Raw genomic sequence first — 19804 nt, forward strand, 5'->3', positions numbered from 1 at the left:
TAGACTCTCAGCTTTATTTTTGATTGCGCTAGTTTCTATTTAATCTTGATCATGTTGATACGGCAGCCATCGAAAAAACATTGGTGAAAACATTGGTGAAAACGAGGTTATCACTGTCTTTTAAGTTACGAATTACAATACGTCAACATTATGTCTAAAAAACTGAATATGACTGATTTGATCATTTAGGGTACTTTTGTTAAAATGTCTACCTAATGCAATGACTCCCCTCACATAGAGTGACAGATATTTCACAGGTTCATAAGTTTTCTTATTGTTTTCTTCCCTTTCTCAATTTGGTTTCCGTGAGAAAACGTACAGAAATACAAGTGAAATAGTACGAGTATCTTTTGTTTGTGCAGTGAGCTAATTCGTCGCTTTAAAAGCACGACAGAGGTGATTGGAATGACGATACAAACATGGCTACATGCTCGTACGTAGAATTCGACCTAGGTGTTTAGTTACACCTGCGTGACTCTATTATTGGAGGCCACGGTCGCTCACGGGAGGGCGGACATTTTGTTTTCCCGCTAGCCTGTTATGGCTCTGGCAAAAAAACAGAGACACACTGACCACAGTTATGCCTATTGATACACCGACCTGTGCGGGACACCAAGCGATTACCCGACTTGCACAAACATCTGTCTGGAAAACAATGTATCTCGCATTCTCTCTGAAAATTCACACTCAGGTACACATGTATAATGTTTAGTCAATAGTACACTGTGTCCGACATTAATTTTGTGTATATCGATGTTGAAATGAATTTTGTACATACATGCCGTGACTATGGTTCAAATCGCGTATCGTCACTTGCAGAATAGTGCATAAAAACATCAGGCGGCATACAGGATTTGGCAAAATAAGTTCGGGAGATCATAAAAGTAAGTTTGATCGCTCTGTATTTTCTCCCTTCGAAGTCACGGATAGGACGTGCTTGAGTTGGAGGTTCGCCCCAACCCAGCGGAGTGGGTGAGCAGCGTGGACCCCACACTCGGGGCGTGACTGTTCGCTCCCGACCCACTCACGGGTGAGGGTTCGTTGCTGGGTGGAGTGGGCATCCCTCCCGCACTCTGGCACACGTACCACTCGCTCAAGTTCGTGCCGGCGTTGGTGGCCAGACTCGACGCCGTGATCGAGGCGCCGCCGACGGGCTGGTTGTTGGCGTCAGAAGACCCCGCCGGCGAGGGTTCGCTGCTGCTGTCGTTGGCCGTGTCGTACGACCCAGGTGGGGGCGGGGACTTGCTGTGGACTTTCATGTGTTTGCGGAGCGAGCTCGGGTGGGTGTAGCTCTTGTCGCATCCTCTGATCCGACAGTTGTAAGGTTTGTCCGATGTGTGGACGTGCGAGTGCTTCTTCCTGTCGCTGGAGTTGGCGAATCGACGATCGCAGCCATCAAACTCACACTTGAATGGCTTTTCACCTGCAGTAAAGAAAAAAATATAGATCCTCTTCGAATGAATTGTGCTAAAATAAATACCAATGGCATCACATGTCACCATAACCAATTAGTCATAAACGTGTGTAAATGTGTGTGTGTGCATGCTTGTCTGTGTTTTGGGGTGGGGTACACGTGTGTGTAGTTACTCCTAACTGTGGAAGAGTGAATGGTTGCAGGTAAGATGAAATAACCACGAAATCACAACAGAAAAGATATGAGATTAATTTGAATTAAAATTTGACGAAAATGATCGCTAAAAGATGAAAGTGCCTTTGCTGTTATGTGTGTAGCGAGTGTGACGGACGAATTTAAATTGCAAACGACGAGAATGTGTGACAAATGACTAACTTGAATTGATTTTTTTCTTCGAAAATGATCGACAAAAGACGAACATGAAACTAAGATTGGCATATTCCAGATTTATCAGGACGACATTGAACTAAAAATCTATGAAACTGAATGACACTAGAAAAAAATGAAAATGAACGGGAAAACCTATATTTCCTCCTTAATACCCCAGATATCTTTGACAGCAACTTTCGTCATCCGACAACTTCCCCACACAGGCGTACATATACACATTTGCATATTTAGTAGCACGCACATATAGTTGCATTCCGTCTGCATCGTTGACGCACATAATACACTTATCCAAACAATCTGCTTGAAAAAAAAAAAACCACGTTGATAGTAGCTACAGCACCACCAAAGCCAACAAGCATAGTAGGAGCAACAATTTCGTCTATCAGCTCTCTCCCTATTATATCAGAAATATATAAAATTGTATAGTAAAGCTTATTCAATCTCCCTCTATACCGGTTTACAAAATGGCCGACAACAGAGCACTAAAGTACTTCATGGAGGGTCATTTGCGACATTCCCATTCAAGTTACGCTCGTCTACCAAACTATCAACTTTCGTGACTTCCGTGCGAACACTGAACAGCAAAGTGGATGGCGATGAAGCTTTCTCCTCTACTGATCAAAAACTACTGATCTCTCTCTCTCTCTCCCTCCTCATCTGAAATCTTCACCAACATTCGAAAGAGTGAAACACAGTTTGAAGACATATTATCGTTTGTGAAACCCCTTGTTCTCATTAAACTTGTCGCTGTCGCTGTCCAGTAGTTTTGACATATTTTGACTCCAATGGTGGCCCATCAGGACAACATCTTAAAGCGCTTTGTATCGAGTTAAAAAAAGGCGCTACATCAATGCAAACTATCATTATCATTAATGTAGTGCCAAATTTTTAGGCAAAATCTGAAAGAAGTGCAAAAAATTTCGGGGAAAGGGGCAAGCCAAAATGATCAACAGCTGAGAGAGAGGAGAGATCAAAAAGAAATCAGTCGTCACATCTACAAGGGGCCCCCGCAGAAAAGCGGAAGTGGTGGGTGTCGACAAGAATTCCCGGATGACTTGCCTATGGAGAGTTTTCATCTCCGTGGATAATTCGAATAACTATTTGTGGTCAATTTCAATCTAATCCCGTGGACCTATATCGCATAAGGTACACTAATAGACATATGAGCACGAGAGAGAGGGGCTGAGGAGATGGGGAGATGAGGGAGAGGAGAGAGAGAAGGGGAGCAGAGAGGAAAAAGAAAAAGAAATGACTGAATGCGAGACGACGTCCACGTCTGGTCAAGAACTCACCACGGTCAATGGCAAAGGTCTGAAAGGGGAAGTGGGGATTTGGCCGAAAATTGACGAGTTTATGGATTCGAAGAAATGACGGCAGTACAGTCAAAATAGCGCCAGCTGCCTTTCTTGGTGTATGGAGAGACATAGTTTTTTTTTTATTGCAGTTAGAAATATCCTTAACTTTAATTCACTTTTATAACAGAAAAAGATGGAACAGAGGATGCGAAAGGGAGGGAACAGAAGAAGACAATTAAAGAAATAGTTGTAGTAAATCTGCAATAGGAGCAGGGTGTGACTATATCAGCTCCTAAACTATCAAATGAGTATATATTTGCATTATTGATTGTACATTTGCACCAACAACATCTGCGGGATTCATTGTGCTGATTGTATTTAATATCGACTCATCTACAGAAATATGCTATCACACATTAGTAACCTAGCGGTAACGGAAAATAATACGAGGGTGTGGCAGTTTTATGAAATATCCAATAAGGCACAAAAATAAAAACAAAAATGTCGCGGCAAACTCTATAATGCGAATCTCGTTAAGGAGATCCATCAGCGTTACTTTCGCATTTTCGGATGGATGACATTTCCTCCGAGGCGTAATTGTGGATAAGGATTCAAGACCTCAGAGGCAGCAGCACTCTGATAACTTATCACTTCTGGTCTCAATAACGACTTGAATGTTGTAGGCCTACCTGTTTAAATTTTAAAGTGAAATTATGTCAGATATAATCTTCTTAAAGTTTGAGTATAGTTTTCCATGTAATATCTGGTACAAAAGTACACATTCTATTAGGGATTGAAAGGACACCAGAACCCAATTAATTATATCTGTGGATTGAGTGAAATCAGCAATATCTAAGTGGAACACAATAATCAGTGTCAGTGTGAGGAAAATCTGACGACAGATTCAAAAGATATAGGAGTTTTCAAAGTTTTGGTGTTGTCTTTGCTGAATGAGAAGACTACTACACTTCATGACGTCATTTTGGATATCAATATAAAGAAAAAGAGAATTCAACACATTTTCATTTTTCATGAAAAGTACAGATTCCATAGCTTGTTAAGTTAAAAGTAATATCATTCCCCCGCTTTCTGAAAGAAGAAAATCAAGTGCGCTTTCATTATCCTAGAAAAGTGAAAATATGTTGAATTTTCGTTTACTATATTTTCTGTCATATTGTTGTCCAAAATGATGTCATGGACTGTAGAAGTCTCCTTATCCAGCGATGACGGCACCTAAACTTTAAAAATCCATAATTATTGACTCGATTATCCGATTTTCCTCAAACTGTCATTGATGTGTTCTTCTAATATTGGTGTTTTCACTCAATCCACATTTATATTTGGGCTTTGGTTTCCTTTTAAGCTGCGGAATCAACCATTCTGCGTAAAGATGGAAAAAAATCTTCCCAAATTCTCTTTAGTAACACTTCACTGCTGTAAGGGTAGATAGACTGTCATGCTTAAACAAGGAAGTGTGGTATTGTAGACTAGTGAAGTGTTTAGGTTCTCCGTCGAAAAGGCGCCACTCTGCGTTACGTAACAACTCAAGCAGTATTATTTCGAATGATTATATCGATCAGCTATCGCTCAAGTATGATCAATGGGATAAGCCGACGAGGTAACGTTTAGAATATCAGATCAATAGACAGGCTGTGAAAAGCAATCCATTCAAATTGGCCACAGCACAATAAAGTAAATATGTGCCTTACCCACCCATTCAATCGGCTAAGAGACGCCTCTCAAACGTATAATTGCTTCATTAGGATTTTTTTTTTTCATTTTGGTCAATGTCAATCGCTGATACCAATTAGCTTCCATTATTGACCTTGGGGGATATGGGTTTGATGAACGTTCCTAACTCCACGTAGTATACTGTCTCGGATTGTCAACAACTGCTCTTCGCCAAATGCGCCTCACACATTACTACCATGATATGTACAAGATTCAACGGCGAGTTAGAAAAAAAATAATGACATTTATAGATACAAACAACTCAGACAGTTGACTATCAACAAACGCCTTACAGCATTATCTTTTTCCTGTGTGTGTGTGTGTGTGTGTGTGTGTGTTTGCAATTTCGGCGTCGTATTTAATTGCTATGTTGACGATCTCAAAATAAGCGCAAGCAATCAAAAAAAAACGGAAGCAAAACAACAACAATAACTACTACTACTACTACAAGGACGGAGGATACAACATTTGCAATGAAATGTGCTGGAAACGACTCGGAGCACCACAACATGGTGCAAACAGGTACATGAAACAGTTGTAATCCCATTATTAAAGCAAAATATATGAAAAAACAACAGAGAGAATGATGTAAATTGTGTCTTCACAATGTTATGAATATCTGTCATTTTCTAAACATAATTGAAGGGAACTATGGTAGTTTTAGTGATATCAGTTCAATATAGAACAAAGAAATAAAACTTAGATAGACACACACTCATACAATTTTCTTTGATCATCATAACCACCATTGAAATTGAACTTGTCAATCTCTCATGCCAGCAACTGAGTGGTAAGTATAAGCAACGAACAATACCTAATGAGGTGTGTAAGGAGTACATGCACTGGTATGCATTGCAGTTTTGTGTGTGTGTGTGCGTGTTTGGTTTTCATTTAGACCAAACATATTATGAACGAATATAGTATCTACCCCAAGTCTGCCTTTAAAGATATAAGAAATATATGGGTTATTCAGAAGAGTAAACACCAATGAGCCAGTACCGAAACTCCCTGTCGTTTATAGCTCGTGGACACGATTGCCAGCAAGAGAAATGAAAGAAAATCACGAAAATTGAGTGCCGAGTTGATATCCTGAAATAACAACTATCCCTCGGGAGGGTTGGGCGCGGCATGACATCGCTGCACCGCTCAACCCCGAACGCAAGCGTCCTACACCAACCACGCAGATGAGAGGTTGGTACAGGGTCATATGCCAGCACAATGAGTTTTCCTACGGTTCTTACATATCAAATTGACGTTATTCTGAAGATTTGCTGAGTCACAAACAACGCACTTTCTCTTGCTTGATGACTCATCCATGCATATAGGTGTATTTTCCCCCGAAAAATTTTATTACTTTTGCTATTTCGTTTAGCTCCAAAACTATTTTTATGGAGTGAGTACTACCCCTATACCATCAACAGCCTAAAGAGGGAACTTTGTAAAACTGCAAAATGTTATCACGGAAAACAGACTCTGAAGAAATATCCAGGAACGATCCACACATTTCGAAATACAGACCCATAAGAATCTTTTTCTTATTATCACAGTTAAAGAAATTACGAAGTAATCAAATACTTATTGCAAGTGACACCTGCTTGATGATCAAACATGATCATATTCGCAGATGTGCATCATAGAATACACAATAAGTAGCAATGGTAAATTATGGTTGCTTAATTTCCAGTGACATAGATTTCAATACTACGTATTGACACAGGATTTCAGACAATCAGGATTTGTACACAGATTAAAACGATCAAAATACAGCACCTGGCCTAATCATTGCACAAGAGCCAGAAGTTAGACATGGTTATGGGACTCCTACGTGTTACGTAAAAGAAGAACAATAAAAAAGTGGAATAACATGAAACAAAAACCAATCCCGGCCATATAAGGAAAAAATATACGGACAATGTCATTACATTTCATCAAAAAACACACAAACACTGAGCATCATCATGATAATGGCAATATTTGGGGACATTTTTTATGATGGAAACAGTAATAATTGGTTCAAAAATTGTACTTGTGATGGTAATAACATCATGAAAGTTAAGTATAATAAATTGTTCAGGGCACAATGCAGAATATTCCAAAATGCAGTAGTGATGGGAAAATAGCAAATAGTAAAAAATGGTAATCCTACTAAACAGCTGTTCTGCAGCTCGTTAAAATGATGTAGCTATTGGTAATTGGTTGTTGTATCGCAGCATATTTCTAACAATTTGTTTTTATCTTAAGGGGGTGTAGGACGCTTTAATTCACATTTTGTGGGAACCATCTCAATTACTATTGGAGAATGACAGATTGAATTAATGATCATCCTCATTGGCTCTTGAAGTACGTGGAATTCAACTGTTTTTCGTTTTATCCGCTGGTTTAGTATAGTACATCATACATGTACTATTTGAGCATGTTGAGTGTCGTGAATGTGTGTGTGTCGTGTACGTTGTGTAGAGCGTGCTAGCGTTGACTGATGGCGCAAGTATAAGGAGAATGAACATCAGAGCCAAGATGACATTAATAGAATTAAGTTACCTTCTCTGTTCCCTTTCTCCCCTCCCCTCTATCTATCTCTCTGCCACCCTTCTCTTCCTCTCCGGCCAGCTTTCTCTGCAGACAAGCTTTTTTCCATGTACTCCTCTTCTTCTCCCCTCCCCTCCCCTCCCCTCCCCTCCCCTCCCCTCCCCTCCCCTTCCCTCCCTGAGGAATCCTCCATTCCGCATCCTGGCAGGTTGGTTCTCCTTCATTGCAATGTTAAAGGTGGTGCTGTGCCAGATCGCGTGATCAACGTCCAGCAACTCTCCATCGATACATCTCATCTGAGTGCTTATGACATGATTACAAAATGTACCACATGCTTGAAATTTGAAACTTGTCAATCAGTTGCAAATAAAAGCAACTCAATGCAAAAATCATTTCATTTGAATAAATATTTAGTACCCGCTGCTCACTCACTCGCTCCGTCCCATAACCATTGGAAGACATGAGGACGATGCAGCTACAATGTATATCAAGGCATCAAAACCATTACTGGTTATTGGGCGGAAGCTCTGCAGTCTATTGGATATGACGCCAATCAGGAGGTCGTTTGTTCGAGTCCAACCCGAGTATTGTGCCCATGATTTTTATCATGGCTACAGCTAAACACCGAATTATCGGTCTCCATTTACATCGATGAAGGGCAACTTGTCTATGAGTTGCAATAAAAACAATTAAACGAACGTTTGAAATAAGTATAGTAGTGAATTTCTCAGTACACGTATTCATAATACAAAGACACTTAATTCACGTTGAGACATCGATAGATATACAATCCATATAAATCAATTGGCATTTGAACTCCAGATATGTCTTACATACAAAGTTCCAAGTCACCTGATTTCACTAAGTACATTTATGAAATATGCCGATTCAAAACTACATTTCGTCAGCATGCAGGGATTGTTATTGTTGTTATCGTTGCCCCTGACGACAGGAGAATAGTGTTACAACGGACCGCCTCTGATAATTATGGAAATGACACAGTTTCCCACAGTGTAAAACCAGCGTGGAACGCAGTACGCCACAGTGTGGAACACAGTATGTCACAGTGTGAAAACGCTTGCCACACAACGGGATGTTCCAGTTTTATACTAAGAGATTGCTCTTTGAGACATACACACTGTAGTTCTTTCTTAGGTCGAAGTTTCTCCTGTCTAACATGAAATGTAAAGAATGTGTTCATGAAAAAAACCCAAATGCTATAAAAACTTCAGAATCATAGCTGACAGTCACACTCATGATGACATCAACTCTTTTCTACAAAGTATATGTCCACATCTTCTTCTTCCTTTTTTAAAACTTCTATATCATAAAGCTTTATGAATAAAGCACGCTTTTGAGGCTTTTTATTCTGCTTCACTTTACTGATGTAACAAAGGGATATGCATTTTGAAGGCAATACACAACACACATAACATTTAGCAACGCGCGCGCAGAAATCTATATATTATGTACAACCACACTCAATCGTTATCATTTTCTATTAAAGAAAATGTGTTTTGGGGTTTAACTATTCGGAAAATTACAAAGTTTGAAAGTCCCCGCCACTCTGACATAGACCCCATTACTTTTGAGTCAGGTGGAGTGTGGTTTTGGTAATCACATTTAGCAGAAATGCAAACACTGTTTTGAAAACGAAAATCGTATACTGCTGGGATATAAAGTTTATTATTAGGCCTATTTTTTTGAACTCGGTTTGTGAATGTGTTTGTGTGTTCCCTCCGTCTTTATTCATTCCTTTGTAAAAGGCTTAAAAATTGTCTTCGTAAGCAATCATGGAATTACGAAAAATTGTGTTGATAATATATATACGTCAGTGCCTTATTGAAGTGACCAACTGTGAGTTTAAGAGAAAACTCCACCGAATCAAATCTACTATTGACATTGATTTCATAAACCACCAATCAAAAGTGGGACTGTTTTTAGAACCTTGAGAGATATAAGTGCAGTTACAATTTATCAATATCTATTCCCTTTATCTATCTATCTATCTATCTATCTATCTATCTATCTATCTATCTATCTATCTACCTATATCTATCTATCTGCCCGTCGTCTGTCTGTCTGTCTATCTATCTGTCCGTCTGTTTTTCTTTTATCTTTCTTTCCATCTATCTTATCTATACTATCTATCTATCTATCTATCCATCTTTTCTAGCTTGTACGTATATTATGTGACAACAATAGTAACCATGGTAACATCCTCAATTTGACAAAGATAGTATTAGTTTCGTGTCATCATCATCACTTTTATGTCTCTTTGACAATGATAACTAACTCTCACCACCTTCAGTTTCTTGTTTGATTGGCAAGGTAAAAGAGACGATACTATAGCTGGCACATAAATAATATTTGTGTTGGGTTTCTTTTCAGATGCAAAAGATTATCTATACAAAACAATAGACATCAATAGATGCGATTTAAACAAATGATTTTACATCTCAAAATGGGGGTCATTTTTAAGGGATTAACGAAGACTTTCCACTATTCCCTGTGCTTACGCTTTCTTCATTCGTTGTCAACTTTAATGCAGATCGAGTGAGTATGTGCTTGTGCATGTAGTAAATGACAAAGCAGGCACTCCGCTAGAATATCGCGTCTCCTCCCCACTCGCTCCCGAGTTCAGCAAGTGTCAAACTCCCCTCAAGCTATGCGGAATAAGATCACACGTATCGGGGTAAAGAGGTCCATGCTATCACGGGAAAAAAAGGCGGATAGGGATGGAAGAGGGAGGGAGAATAAAAAGCATTTGATGAAGTCAAAACTTTTGCTAGAAAGAGGGCTCCCATCGTCTGAAACGCGCCGCGTCGGGTTAACCCACAGGATCTCGTGTCGCGTGAGTCCCTGCGGGACTGGGTCGAGGGCACCGGGGCTGCGGCAGGCGTCGGGTTCACGTGTGCCGGGGTTAGTTTGAGTTGGGGAGAGGTCATTGGTTTACTATATCAAGCATGGATACCGAGTTGCAGCTATGAATACACAAGCGTGGAATCCCACATGGCGGCCATCTTAGCTTCTCATGCCAAGTTCCTCTACACATACACATACATACCATGGCACACGCCCTGTCGTGCTGACGATTTTACGTTACAGAAGCTACGCATACGAAATATGCACACATATTCGCAAAATACGTTTGACGAAATTAATGCGTTCGTGTCGTTATATTTTCCTTTACATGAAAAGTTATCAAACGATTATCAAAAAGTTCTTTTTCATACTTAGATACATTCTCTTGATCGCGTGACATATGAAAGTTCTATTTGTGGAGCGATCATCATAAAAATGACAATGAAAAAATGAAAAATCTTCTTTGTGTGATAGATTGGGGATAAATATATATATATATATATATATATATATATATATAAGGTCAACAGTCAAAGCATCAGTTGATTATATCATGACATTTAATACGACACCTTGCTAGACTTCTACTAACTGCTTTAAGAATTCTTTGGTGGAAAGGTTAAAAAGCATTGCACACATTTGAACTTCCTATCATAAATATGATACCAAACGTGAATTATAACAAAGTGTGGGATTATTTATATATCTTTGGGTTATTTGCCAGTTTTTTCTGTATGCATGAATTCATTGATTAAAAAGAAATTATTCAAATAATTTTGGTTTAACTTTACGCCCACTTCCAAGTTATGTTATGATCATGTTAAATAACTTTCCGATTTTTCGATTTCCGCACTTTAAAAAGTCTAGATATTCACTCTAAAGAGAGTTATTTACTACTTATTGAAGTCTACATGCTGCTCTTAAAGCACCTAACATTATCGACTTCCTAGATGCATCTGCACGTGAGGTTTCAAAAAAACAAACAAACAGAACGACGAATAAGAGGGTAATGCATAATACCTTGTTTTAAGCATTATTCTCTTACTTGCCTTCATTGCCTTTCTGTGTTTTGAAGCCTTGTGTAAAACATACGAATGTATCATGGACAATGGAAGTGAATGGTATTAAGTAACTGAACTACCTGAATAAAGTCCCTAGATAGTCAGTGGTTATAGAGTTGAAGCAATCATAATTATTTTGTATCGTTCACGTACCCAAGTATATAAAGATTCATTGGTAAAAATCTATCGGGTAGTTATCACACATTAATGAATACTTTAGTATGCTAAAACTGATTCCTTTTGCCCTACTTCTCTTGTGGAAGAAAAACGTTTATCCTACAGTTAAGGGAGAGTTTATTTGCAAGACAGTCACGTGACAGTGGCCGAATGTGTCATTAATGACAATGAAAATAAGTTATATCAACGTTTACATGTTAAATTTCAGTATTATCGCGTCGATCATCAGATAGAATTATGATTTGGTACATCTTACAGCAAATAATTATCCGTCTCCTTTTTCGAAAAGCAACGTGTATATATTAACATGGGGTGAAGTCATACATTTCCTTCACTATCAAATCTCTAGGTTTTAAGATGAAATAATAACAATGATGATAATAATGATGATGACCACAAGATAATCGTCGTCATCATCTTCATCATCATCATGAAATAATAATGGTAATAATGATAAGGATAATAATAAAAAATAATAATAATTACAGTAATAATGATGATGGCAATAATAATGTTAGCAATAAATAAGCCCTATGATGTTAGAATAGAAATGACAGAATACCAATAACAAGGATAGTGATTATGCTAATTCATCAAATTCATTTTTAAAATCAAATCTGTAATGCGTCAGTACTACCAAATATAACTACGCTCTTCTCATTTTCTCAGGATAGTGATTATGCTAATTCATCAAATTCATTTTTTGAATTAAATCTGTATGCATCAGTACTACCAAATATAACTACGCTCTTCTCATTTTCAATTTGCCTTCATAAAGCTTTGATTTTGTATTGAGTGTCTCCCCCCACCCCAACACAGTTTCGAAAGGCTTTGCTGCACGGGGATATAAAATTCGGGAGCTCTCTGAGTACCGAGAATTAATGGGGGAAATGTTTGAGGGCTAGTTCAAGTGTATTGCTGTTGACAAGAGTCGAGTACATCTCTCATCGACCGGTACTGATGGCTTTATCATCTGGACTCTCAAGGGTAGTGTAGGGGTTGATTCGTAACTCCGAGCGCATCGACCCATAAAGCCCGCTTACTTTTCCCGCGACTCCACAAAGTCAGTGAACTCCTTGTGCTGTTTACCTCGAAGAAACTGCGAGTTTTGAAGGCGTGCATTTTGTATACATCCGCCAACTCAATTCTACGCAATATACAGTAGTGTATTCTTAAATTTGAAGAATTGTTGTATATCAAAGATTCATATAATAACGACAAAGGGAGTTTAAATATGTTGGATAAAACCACATCCACATTCATAATGGGTACACAGTAAGTATGTGTACAAACGAACTGACAAAGCATGTTCTGTGAGTGACTTATATGTAGGACATTTTTACTTCTTCGACTAACATTTCTTCGAAATTTGCGTTGATTCAGCTGCAGTCTGTTTAAGAGTTACGGTGTTCTTTTCCATGTTCGTCACTAACCAGTCAAGTTCAAACCCTTCACACGCTTCGTCTCCGTAAAATTTACGCTGTTCTGGTTCACAAGCATGACTATGCGTCCGGGGAGACTTCTAAGTCCGACAAATACACTGGAATGAATACTTGTGACCCGTGTAATCAAATGAGACGTGTTTATCAACAACAACTTGGTGTGTCTTGATGTGAGGCATACCTTTCCTTCTCACCATTGATAGCTCTAAAAACCACGAATACGACTGATAATGCCACGAATTCGTTTCCTGCTGCCACCACCCCAACAAAGTTACTGCGTGGCGCTATACCCATTGTTTAGGCGGTTTTAGGGAAAGGGACCTCCCTTTCAAACGGGGGTGGAAATCTTGCGGCTTCCGCCCCGGCGAGAACGGGTCGGTTTGACCCACACGTCACCGCTAAACAATCGGCGGCTGATTGGGGGGAAAGGTGTTCGGGACTTCGCCGGAAGAATCACCCTTGACAAAGACTGCTCAATCCCTCCTTCAAGATGCGGGATTAGACTCTTTGTCTTTGTGACGTCCAGAAGAAGAGAACAGAAGAATGAAGAGACACAAAGGGGAGAATTAAGGCCTGAGTGACAGCAATTGATACCCGTTGTTACAGAACGTATAGGGAGACACTGATGGACGTAACCTTGCAACGGATTGAAAGTCAGACATCATTTTTGTCAATGGGCAGAACTTCCTGGCATGTTGAATCTAGTACGCTTTGAGAGTATTATACTTTATACTTAGAATGAATATGACCACCTGATACTTTTCTCTCTGTGAACAGCATTATTTTAAAGTGAATAGTAAGAAATGTACCTGATAAGTTGAAACAATTGACATTAATTGACAGGGATATTGGGTTGATGTTTTCTTAAAAAGAACAATTTAGATGAATTGAAGTGTAGGGAATGAACGTATGCCTTCCCTTAAAAAACAAATAAAATAAAAAAATAAAGATACAACATAATCAAAGTTAATAAGGTGATCTTAAAGTTTTCTTGTACATCTAATCTATGTCAAGATTAAAAAGTGCTTGAATCATCTTTGTTCCGTAAAATTAATAGCATGTGTCATTTTTCACATAATTCATTTAGAGTTATATCTCAGCACAAGATTGCTGTCAGCGTGAACTTCTCACCTTTTGAACACTCCTGTGCAGAAAGATTTTGGGATGTAGAGATATTTTATAGTTATGAATATGATTCGAAATACATAATGATAAATTGAATAGTAACCCTCTTAATCTTACTTTTTTACATTAGGATCTCAAGAATCAATTCAGTTACTTTTTTGCGTTGATGATATTTCGTGAATATTACTCTAAGTTAAACATGTCTTCCAAAAGAGACATAGAATAATTCAGAGTTGGTGAAAAGTAATATGTGTGGAGAACAAAGAAAAAATAAGCATGTAGCTTTTGTTTTACTGACATCTTGTTACAAGAACTGTGCGAAGGATCATGCGCGCTAAACAGCAGCAGCATGGACATGAATACGTGGGACTAGTGCGACTATTTTTAGCAAAGCATAAAATGAGATTTTTCAGTAATCCGATCGTTCAAAAAATGGTCATTGAGTTATATACATAATATTCTCAACTCAGGTTGTTGTCATCCTACACCCATCTCTTTACATTGTTTTCATTATGCTCTTTCCAAAACTATGCTCTACCTTTACACGTAATTGTAAAGGTTATATTACGTACACTATAAGGTATGGTTTTGAATTCATTCACTTGAACGCCAACATATCTGCGATGGATGACAAGCAAAACAGTAACAAAAATAACAACATTTTCGCGCAATATACGTTGTGGTGTTAACTATTATTTTTATTTTTTGCTTCATGGGTCTAGCCTTTTGTTTCATCTTTTTGTTTTGTTTCGAATGAACATTATGCAGAATTTAAGTTTTCTTTACCCTGTTGCCGGATCATTTCAGCTTTGTCGATATTTACACCATTATCTGCGAACAATATTTTATTTCAAAAGATATAATATACGTTTCCAAGCATTGCTTTTCCTTCACTGACTCTACTCTAAGGCTACAACTGCTATTTCAATGCAAGGTAAAGCTGTGATGGTGGATTGCACATTAACCGAGGCTCTGATATTGTTTCGGAGCTTGAGATTATTAAATTAAGCTGTCCCGATTTTCGACGATTCGGACAATCTCAGCAATAACAAACTGCTAGATGAATTCCGCTGTGTGAAAATACAACAACACAACTTAACCATATTTCATATATTCATATTATGCGAAGTTTGAGAGCAGAAGAAAAGAAAAAAGAGACAGTGGTGCTCTTATTTAGCTTGCATTGACAGCTCTAAGTGGTGCGGATATTGCAGCCTGTCTTGTGGCTGTAATCAGGATTAGCAAATCTTCGTCGTAAGTAATCGTCTCTCCGCTGAGCATGAGTAGGAGACAAAAGACATGTGGGTGAAGTCGCTCTGAGACTGTCTATGATGAAGTCGCGTGTGAGCATGTGGGTAACTGCTTTAATAAAACTCAACATTCTTTTGCAGGCATGGGGACAAGGGGACTTTAATTACTTTTCTTCTTAATGACTGACTTATCCCCGTTTTGTTCATTATTGCGCAATCGCTTTAGGGCTAGTTCATGAAGATTCGCCCCTATAACTTTCTTCTTCTTCTTTCTTTCTTTCATTCTTTCTTTGTTCCTTCCATGACGTTGAATTGTTGTTGCAATATGCAGTAAGAAATCGTGTATACTTTCAACCGATGTGAAGGGATATTAGAATATATTACTTTCAAAGGCAAAGTAGCGTATATCTGTTGTTTTTTTGAGTCAATCGGATGAGGCCACTCGTCGTGGTTCTTTGTTTACTTCGAATGCTTCTCATTCTGGGAGTACCAAACCAAGGACAAGTGATAGGGTGACGAAACAATAAAAAGGAACAATGGTGTATTTTTTTTTTACGTTCACATAAGAATCATAGCCTAATACATTGTTTCTTCTTTAATGGTATTTTATTTTTCCTGGAAAATGTAGAAGAGGATGATTCTTACAATTTTGGACTTTTCATGAAACAGTCTTTGGAGACCACATAGATTTGTTATCGATTATTTAGAAAAGCTGAAAATCTATGACATTGTTTTTTCAGCAATTGCGGTTCAATACTGTTATAAATTTTGTTTTGTGTACGTAAGCATTGTTCTGTTCTATCAATTCATTTCACTTCCCTCATGCTTAATATTTAGGATTACAAACAAAAATGACATCTTTGTTATGTTTTATTGCACTGCATGCACTAACTGCTACTCTGAAGGCGTACTGTAGAATTAGAAAGGAAAAAAGAGAGCTTCTGAGAAATGTAATCAGTCTGCAAATTTGTACACATGGTGACGAATGAAATAGGAAATTGATTGTTTCCATAAAAGGTGAATGTTCTGCATAGGAGTAATAACAAAAACCCAGATGACCTCTTGACCTTTCTTGGCACTTCCTGTCAAGGTGTTCTCGGCATGTGACCTTCCTTTATAATGGCATAATTGCTTGCACATTGGTCTAGAATACACATGGCACGTCGAATGTGCATTTTAATGCACGTTGAATGAAAGTTACGTTTGCGGTTCATATTCCTGGTAAACACATGCCCGGATGACCGTTAAGAAGTATACCAAGTGAGAACACCTGTGTGTGATGAAAGCTTACATCGATTTCAACGTGTCGGATCAAAGGTACTCGCAGTCCTGCGAGAGTGTCCCGATGGGACCGTTAGCAGACGATTTATGGGCCGCCAAAGCGAGTACCAACAAGTTATGACGCTGTCTCGTGTCAGAGTTGATAAACTGCTCGCGTGTTTACGACAGAGAATGTTGCAAGTCCTTATGGTGAGTTATACATACCTCACGAGCTACGACTGGCTACTAAAATTTTATGCTCTGATCATGGAGCTACTAACTGATGCTGGCTACAACATTATTTTGACAGTTTCTCACAGGACGTCGCAAATTTTACTTCTCACTCATCGTCGCCCTTTATGCTCTTTGATGAAGTGTTTAAACGGGCAAAACAATCATAATCTTGTCATACCACTTATGCGCACTACTTGTAAAGTATTAAACCGGTATGAAGCAAATGATATAAACGAATCCTATACTCTCAACGGCATGTATCTTAAACAGCATTTGAACGTTATTTTTGCTATCCTGATTTAAATACACATCGAAAGAGATGTTCTTTCCCATCACCTCAATTTATAAATCGCATAAATGACCGTGACAAACAGAATAGGCGTCCTAACAGAGCAATCTCGTCCATCAACAACACATTATGTATTTTCTTTTCTACCTAACAGTTTTACTCATTCAGTCTATGTCTATTTTGTTCGAGGGAAGGTTGGATATTGCGTTCTTACCTGTATGTGTTCGTTTATGGATCTTGAGGTTTTCTGATCGAGCAAACACTTTCCCGCATCCCGGGAATGGGCAAGGAAAAGGTTTTTCTCCCGTGTGAACACGAATGTGATTGACGAGTTTGTACTTGGCTTTGAACGGCTTCTGTTCCCGAGAACAGTTCTGCCAAAAGCACGTGTGATTTGTCTGCTCTGGACCTCCAACATGTTCCACTGTTATATGCGTGACTATTTCATGCATGGTTGTAAACGTTTTATTGCAGGGTTTTCTTGGCTCGGGCAGATCTTGGTCTATCCACAGGCAGCTGAGTTCCTGCTTGATGGGCTGCCGCATGTAGCGGAAAAAGGCGGCGTGGTGCGGGCCGTGATGGGCGGCCGGGTGGTGAGGGGGACCCATGTTCATGTTCATATTCATGTTCATGTGGTGGTTGTGAAGCTGTGGGGATGTGAGATAATCGTTTCTCGGAGCCGACATGTGGTGATTGAACTGGTCTGTTCGCATGTCAGAAGTCAGCCCCAGCCGCATCTGCCCGTTCATCGAGCCAGCCGTCTGTTCGTGCAGGCTCGGGAAGATGACGTGGGCCGAGCCGGTGTCGGCATGGTGTCCGTGATGCAGTGAGCTAGTCGTCGGGAACATGCTGTGGTGGGCACCGGTGTTCGTCGGCATGGGATCATGCGACGATAGTCCATTAAACGGGGGCATAGTCGATCCGGACAATGGGTCTCGTCTGATTAGGTAATCGCGAGGTGTCGTGAACGGCTGCGGCGCCGGATAGCTGCTCATGCCATGATGGGAAGGGTGATGAGCGGCGTGGGAGTGGGGGACGTAGCCGTTATGCGTCTGGCTGCCAAAATTTGGTTGCCCCGTCGATTGATGCTCGGGCGTCATGTGATGAGGAGGGCTCAATTTCAGCGTGCCCGCCATGTGCGAACTATCCATGCCGTAGGGGTTCATGTTCAACGCCATCCCGGTGCTCTCGCCGAGCCCGGAGCTCAGCGGCGTCGTCTCTGCCGCCGAGTGTGTCGGGGCGGAGTAGGCCGGCGTCGGAATGCTGAAGCCGGGCACCGTGCTCAGGCTTTGGTGAGGGTGGTAATGATGGGACCCTACGTCGAGGAAACGTAGCGCCGAGCTCCCGGGCCTTACCAGCGAGGTGTCCATGCACTGCGGCGGAAGGGTCTCCGTACTCATGCTAAGTCTCGGCGTGGGCCTCGTCCAAATCTCAGTCACCCCGCTAGTCGCTCTTCACACCGGCACGGCAGGGGGATTACCAGGTTTACACCTTACCGCGAACTTTATTCCAGTAGTTCGGGCCAATATCGGCGGCTAGCGTTCACTCAGGTGTGGCGATCTCCTTGCGATTGCCCAAACTCAGGGGAGCGCCTTGTTTAGAAGTGGCCAACGCGTTTCGGAGCCAGCCTTATTGCATCTCACGCTTGATTGGCCATCTTTGGGGGAGCTGTCAGTTGACGGCCAATCAACCAATCGGAGAAACTGCGGCGCATGCGTGTTCTCCACGTGTGGCAGACATGCCGAGTTGACGAAAAAGAAAAAAGAAAGAAAGAAAGAAAGTTTCTCGCGAACCCAGGCAGAAAAGTACGCGTAAACCATGTCGATAAAGTGGCGAAGTTTCATAAGGTGTTTACAATGTGCCACAAAACTTTACTCAAACACGAATACGAGAAATCGTCACGATTACGACTGTCAATGAGATTAGAAAGTATCGCTTAACTTTGCCGAAAAGTTTGCTGCTGCTCATTCTGATTTTTAACTCGGACAGGAAGAAATTTATATGACTTTAAGGTTGAATGAAATGGAATCAAATTGAATGACGTTGATATTTTTTAATCTGTAAGAAGTTTCATATTCTATTTGCGTAATAAGGAAAATGATACGTATTTTAGAAATAGTAACACATGGGTATACTTGCAAATGATTTTGATAAAGAATATTCCCACACTCTCTCAACATCCTTCAAGGTTCACATATCGCGGCAAAATGACGAGGAGATAACATTATCTTTGCTTAACGAAAAATCCCTGGAAATAACGTCATCACAACCAATGACACTCGAGGAGAAATTCAAAGAAAAAAAGAAATAAACACTGTAGAATGGAAGCCATGAATACTATTGATCACATGGCAGACGTATATTATCATTTCCTTATATTTCTATCACTCATACTATGGGCCTTGGTACACTAAAACTACCAATCGCTGCGCATTAAAAAAGAAAGAAAAACAGTGCGTAAGTATAATGGTTGTGCGGGATATTTTTCATTTTCACAGCAATTACTTTTATAGTGAATAGTTTTGTTAGTTTCAACAGCAAGAAGAAAAAGCCCACGATAAGCTTTTCCCTTCAAACAACGTTCACAAACTTTCTTCGTGCATAGTGGTTTTGGTTATATAAAATTTGATATTTCCTGGACAATGATTGTGTTTTTACAATAGTTCATATCTAGAGTCTCTGCATCACAAACCAAGATAATGGTTGAAGTTAATCAGAGGTATACGTCGTGTATGGGGTGTATAA

General features: G+C 39.7%; 1 protein-coding gene across 1 annotated transcript; it reads right to left on the minus strand.

The window, feature by feature from the left end:
• Window positions 1-920: 920 nt before the first annotated feature.
• LOC139721349 (zinc finger protein ZIC 4-like) lies at window positions 921-18459 on the minus strand. The gene is made up of 2 exons (XM_071632666.1): window positions 17274-18459; window positions 921-1423 (listed from the first exon to the last, which is right to left on the minus strand). The coding sequence occupies exons 1-2, from the start codon at window positions 18457-18459 to the stop codon at window positions 921-923; spliced, it is 1689 nt and encodes a 562-aa protein (XP_071488767.1).
• Between the last annotated feature and the right edge of the window lie 1345 nt (window positions 18460-19804).

Source organism: Diadema antillarum, unplaced genomic scaffold, assembly GCF_040938485.1.
Source record: "Diadema antillarum isolate AM-2024a unplaced genomic scaffold, OU_Dant_1.0 scf00000141, whole genome shotgun sequence".
Lineage (NCBI taxonomy): Eukaryota > Metazoa > Echinodermata > Echinoidea > Diadematoida > Diadematidae > Diadema > Diadema antillarum.

What these genes read in the sequence shown, in the direction of transcription:
- LOC139721349 (XM_071632666.1), bottom strand. Translation starts at nt 18,459, where the DNA reads ATGAGTACGGAGACCCTTCCGCCGCAGTGCATGGACACCTCGCTGGTA. An exon ending in CCATAAACGAACACATACAG is followed by an intron (nt 1,424 to 17,273) that starts GTAAGAACGCAA and finishes TCTTTACTGCAG; the next exon opens with GTGAAAAGCCATTCAAGTGT.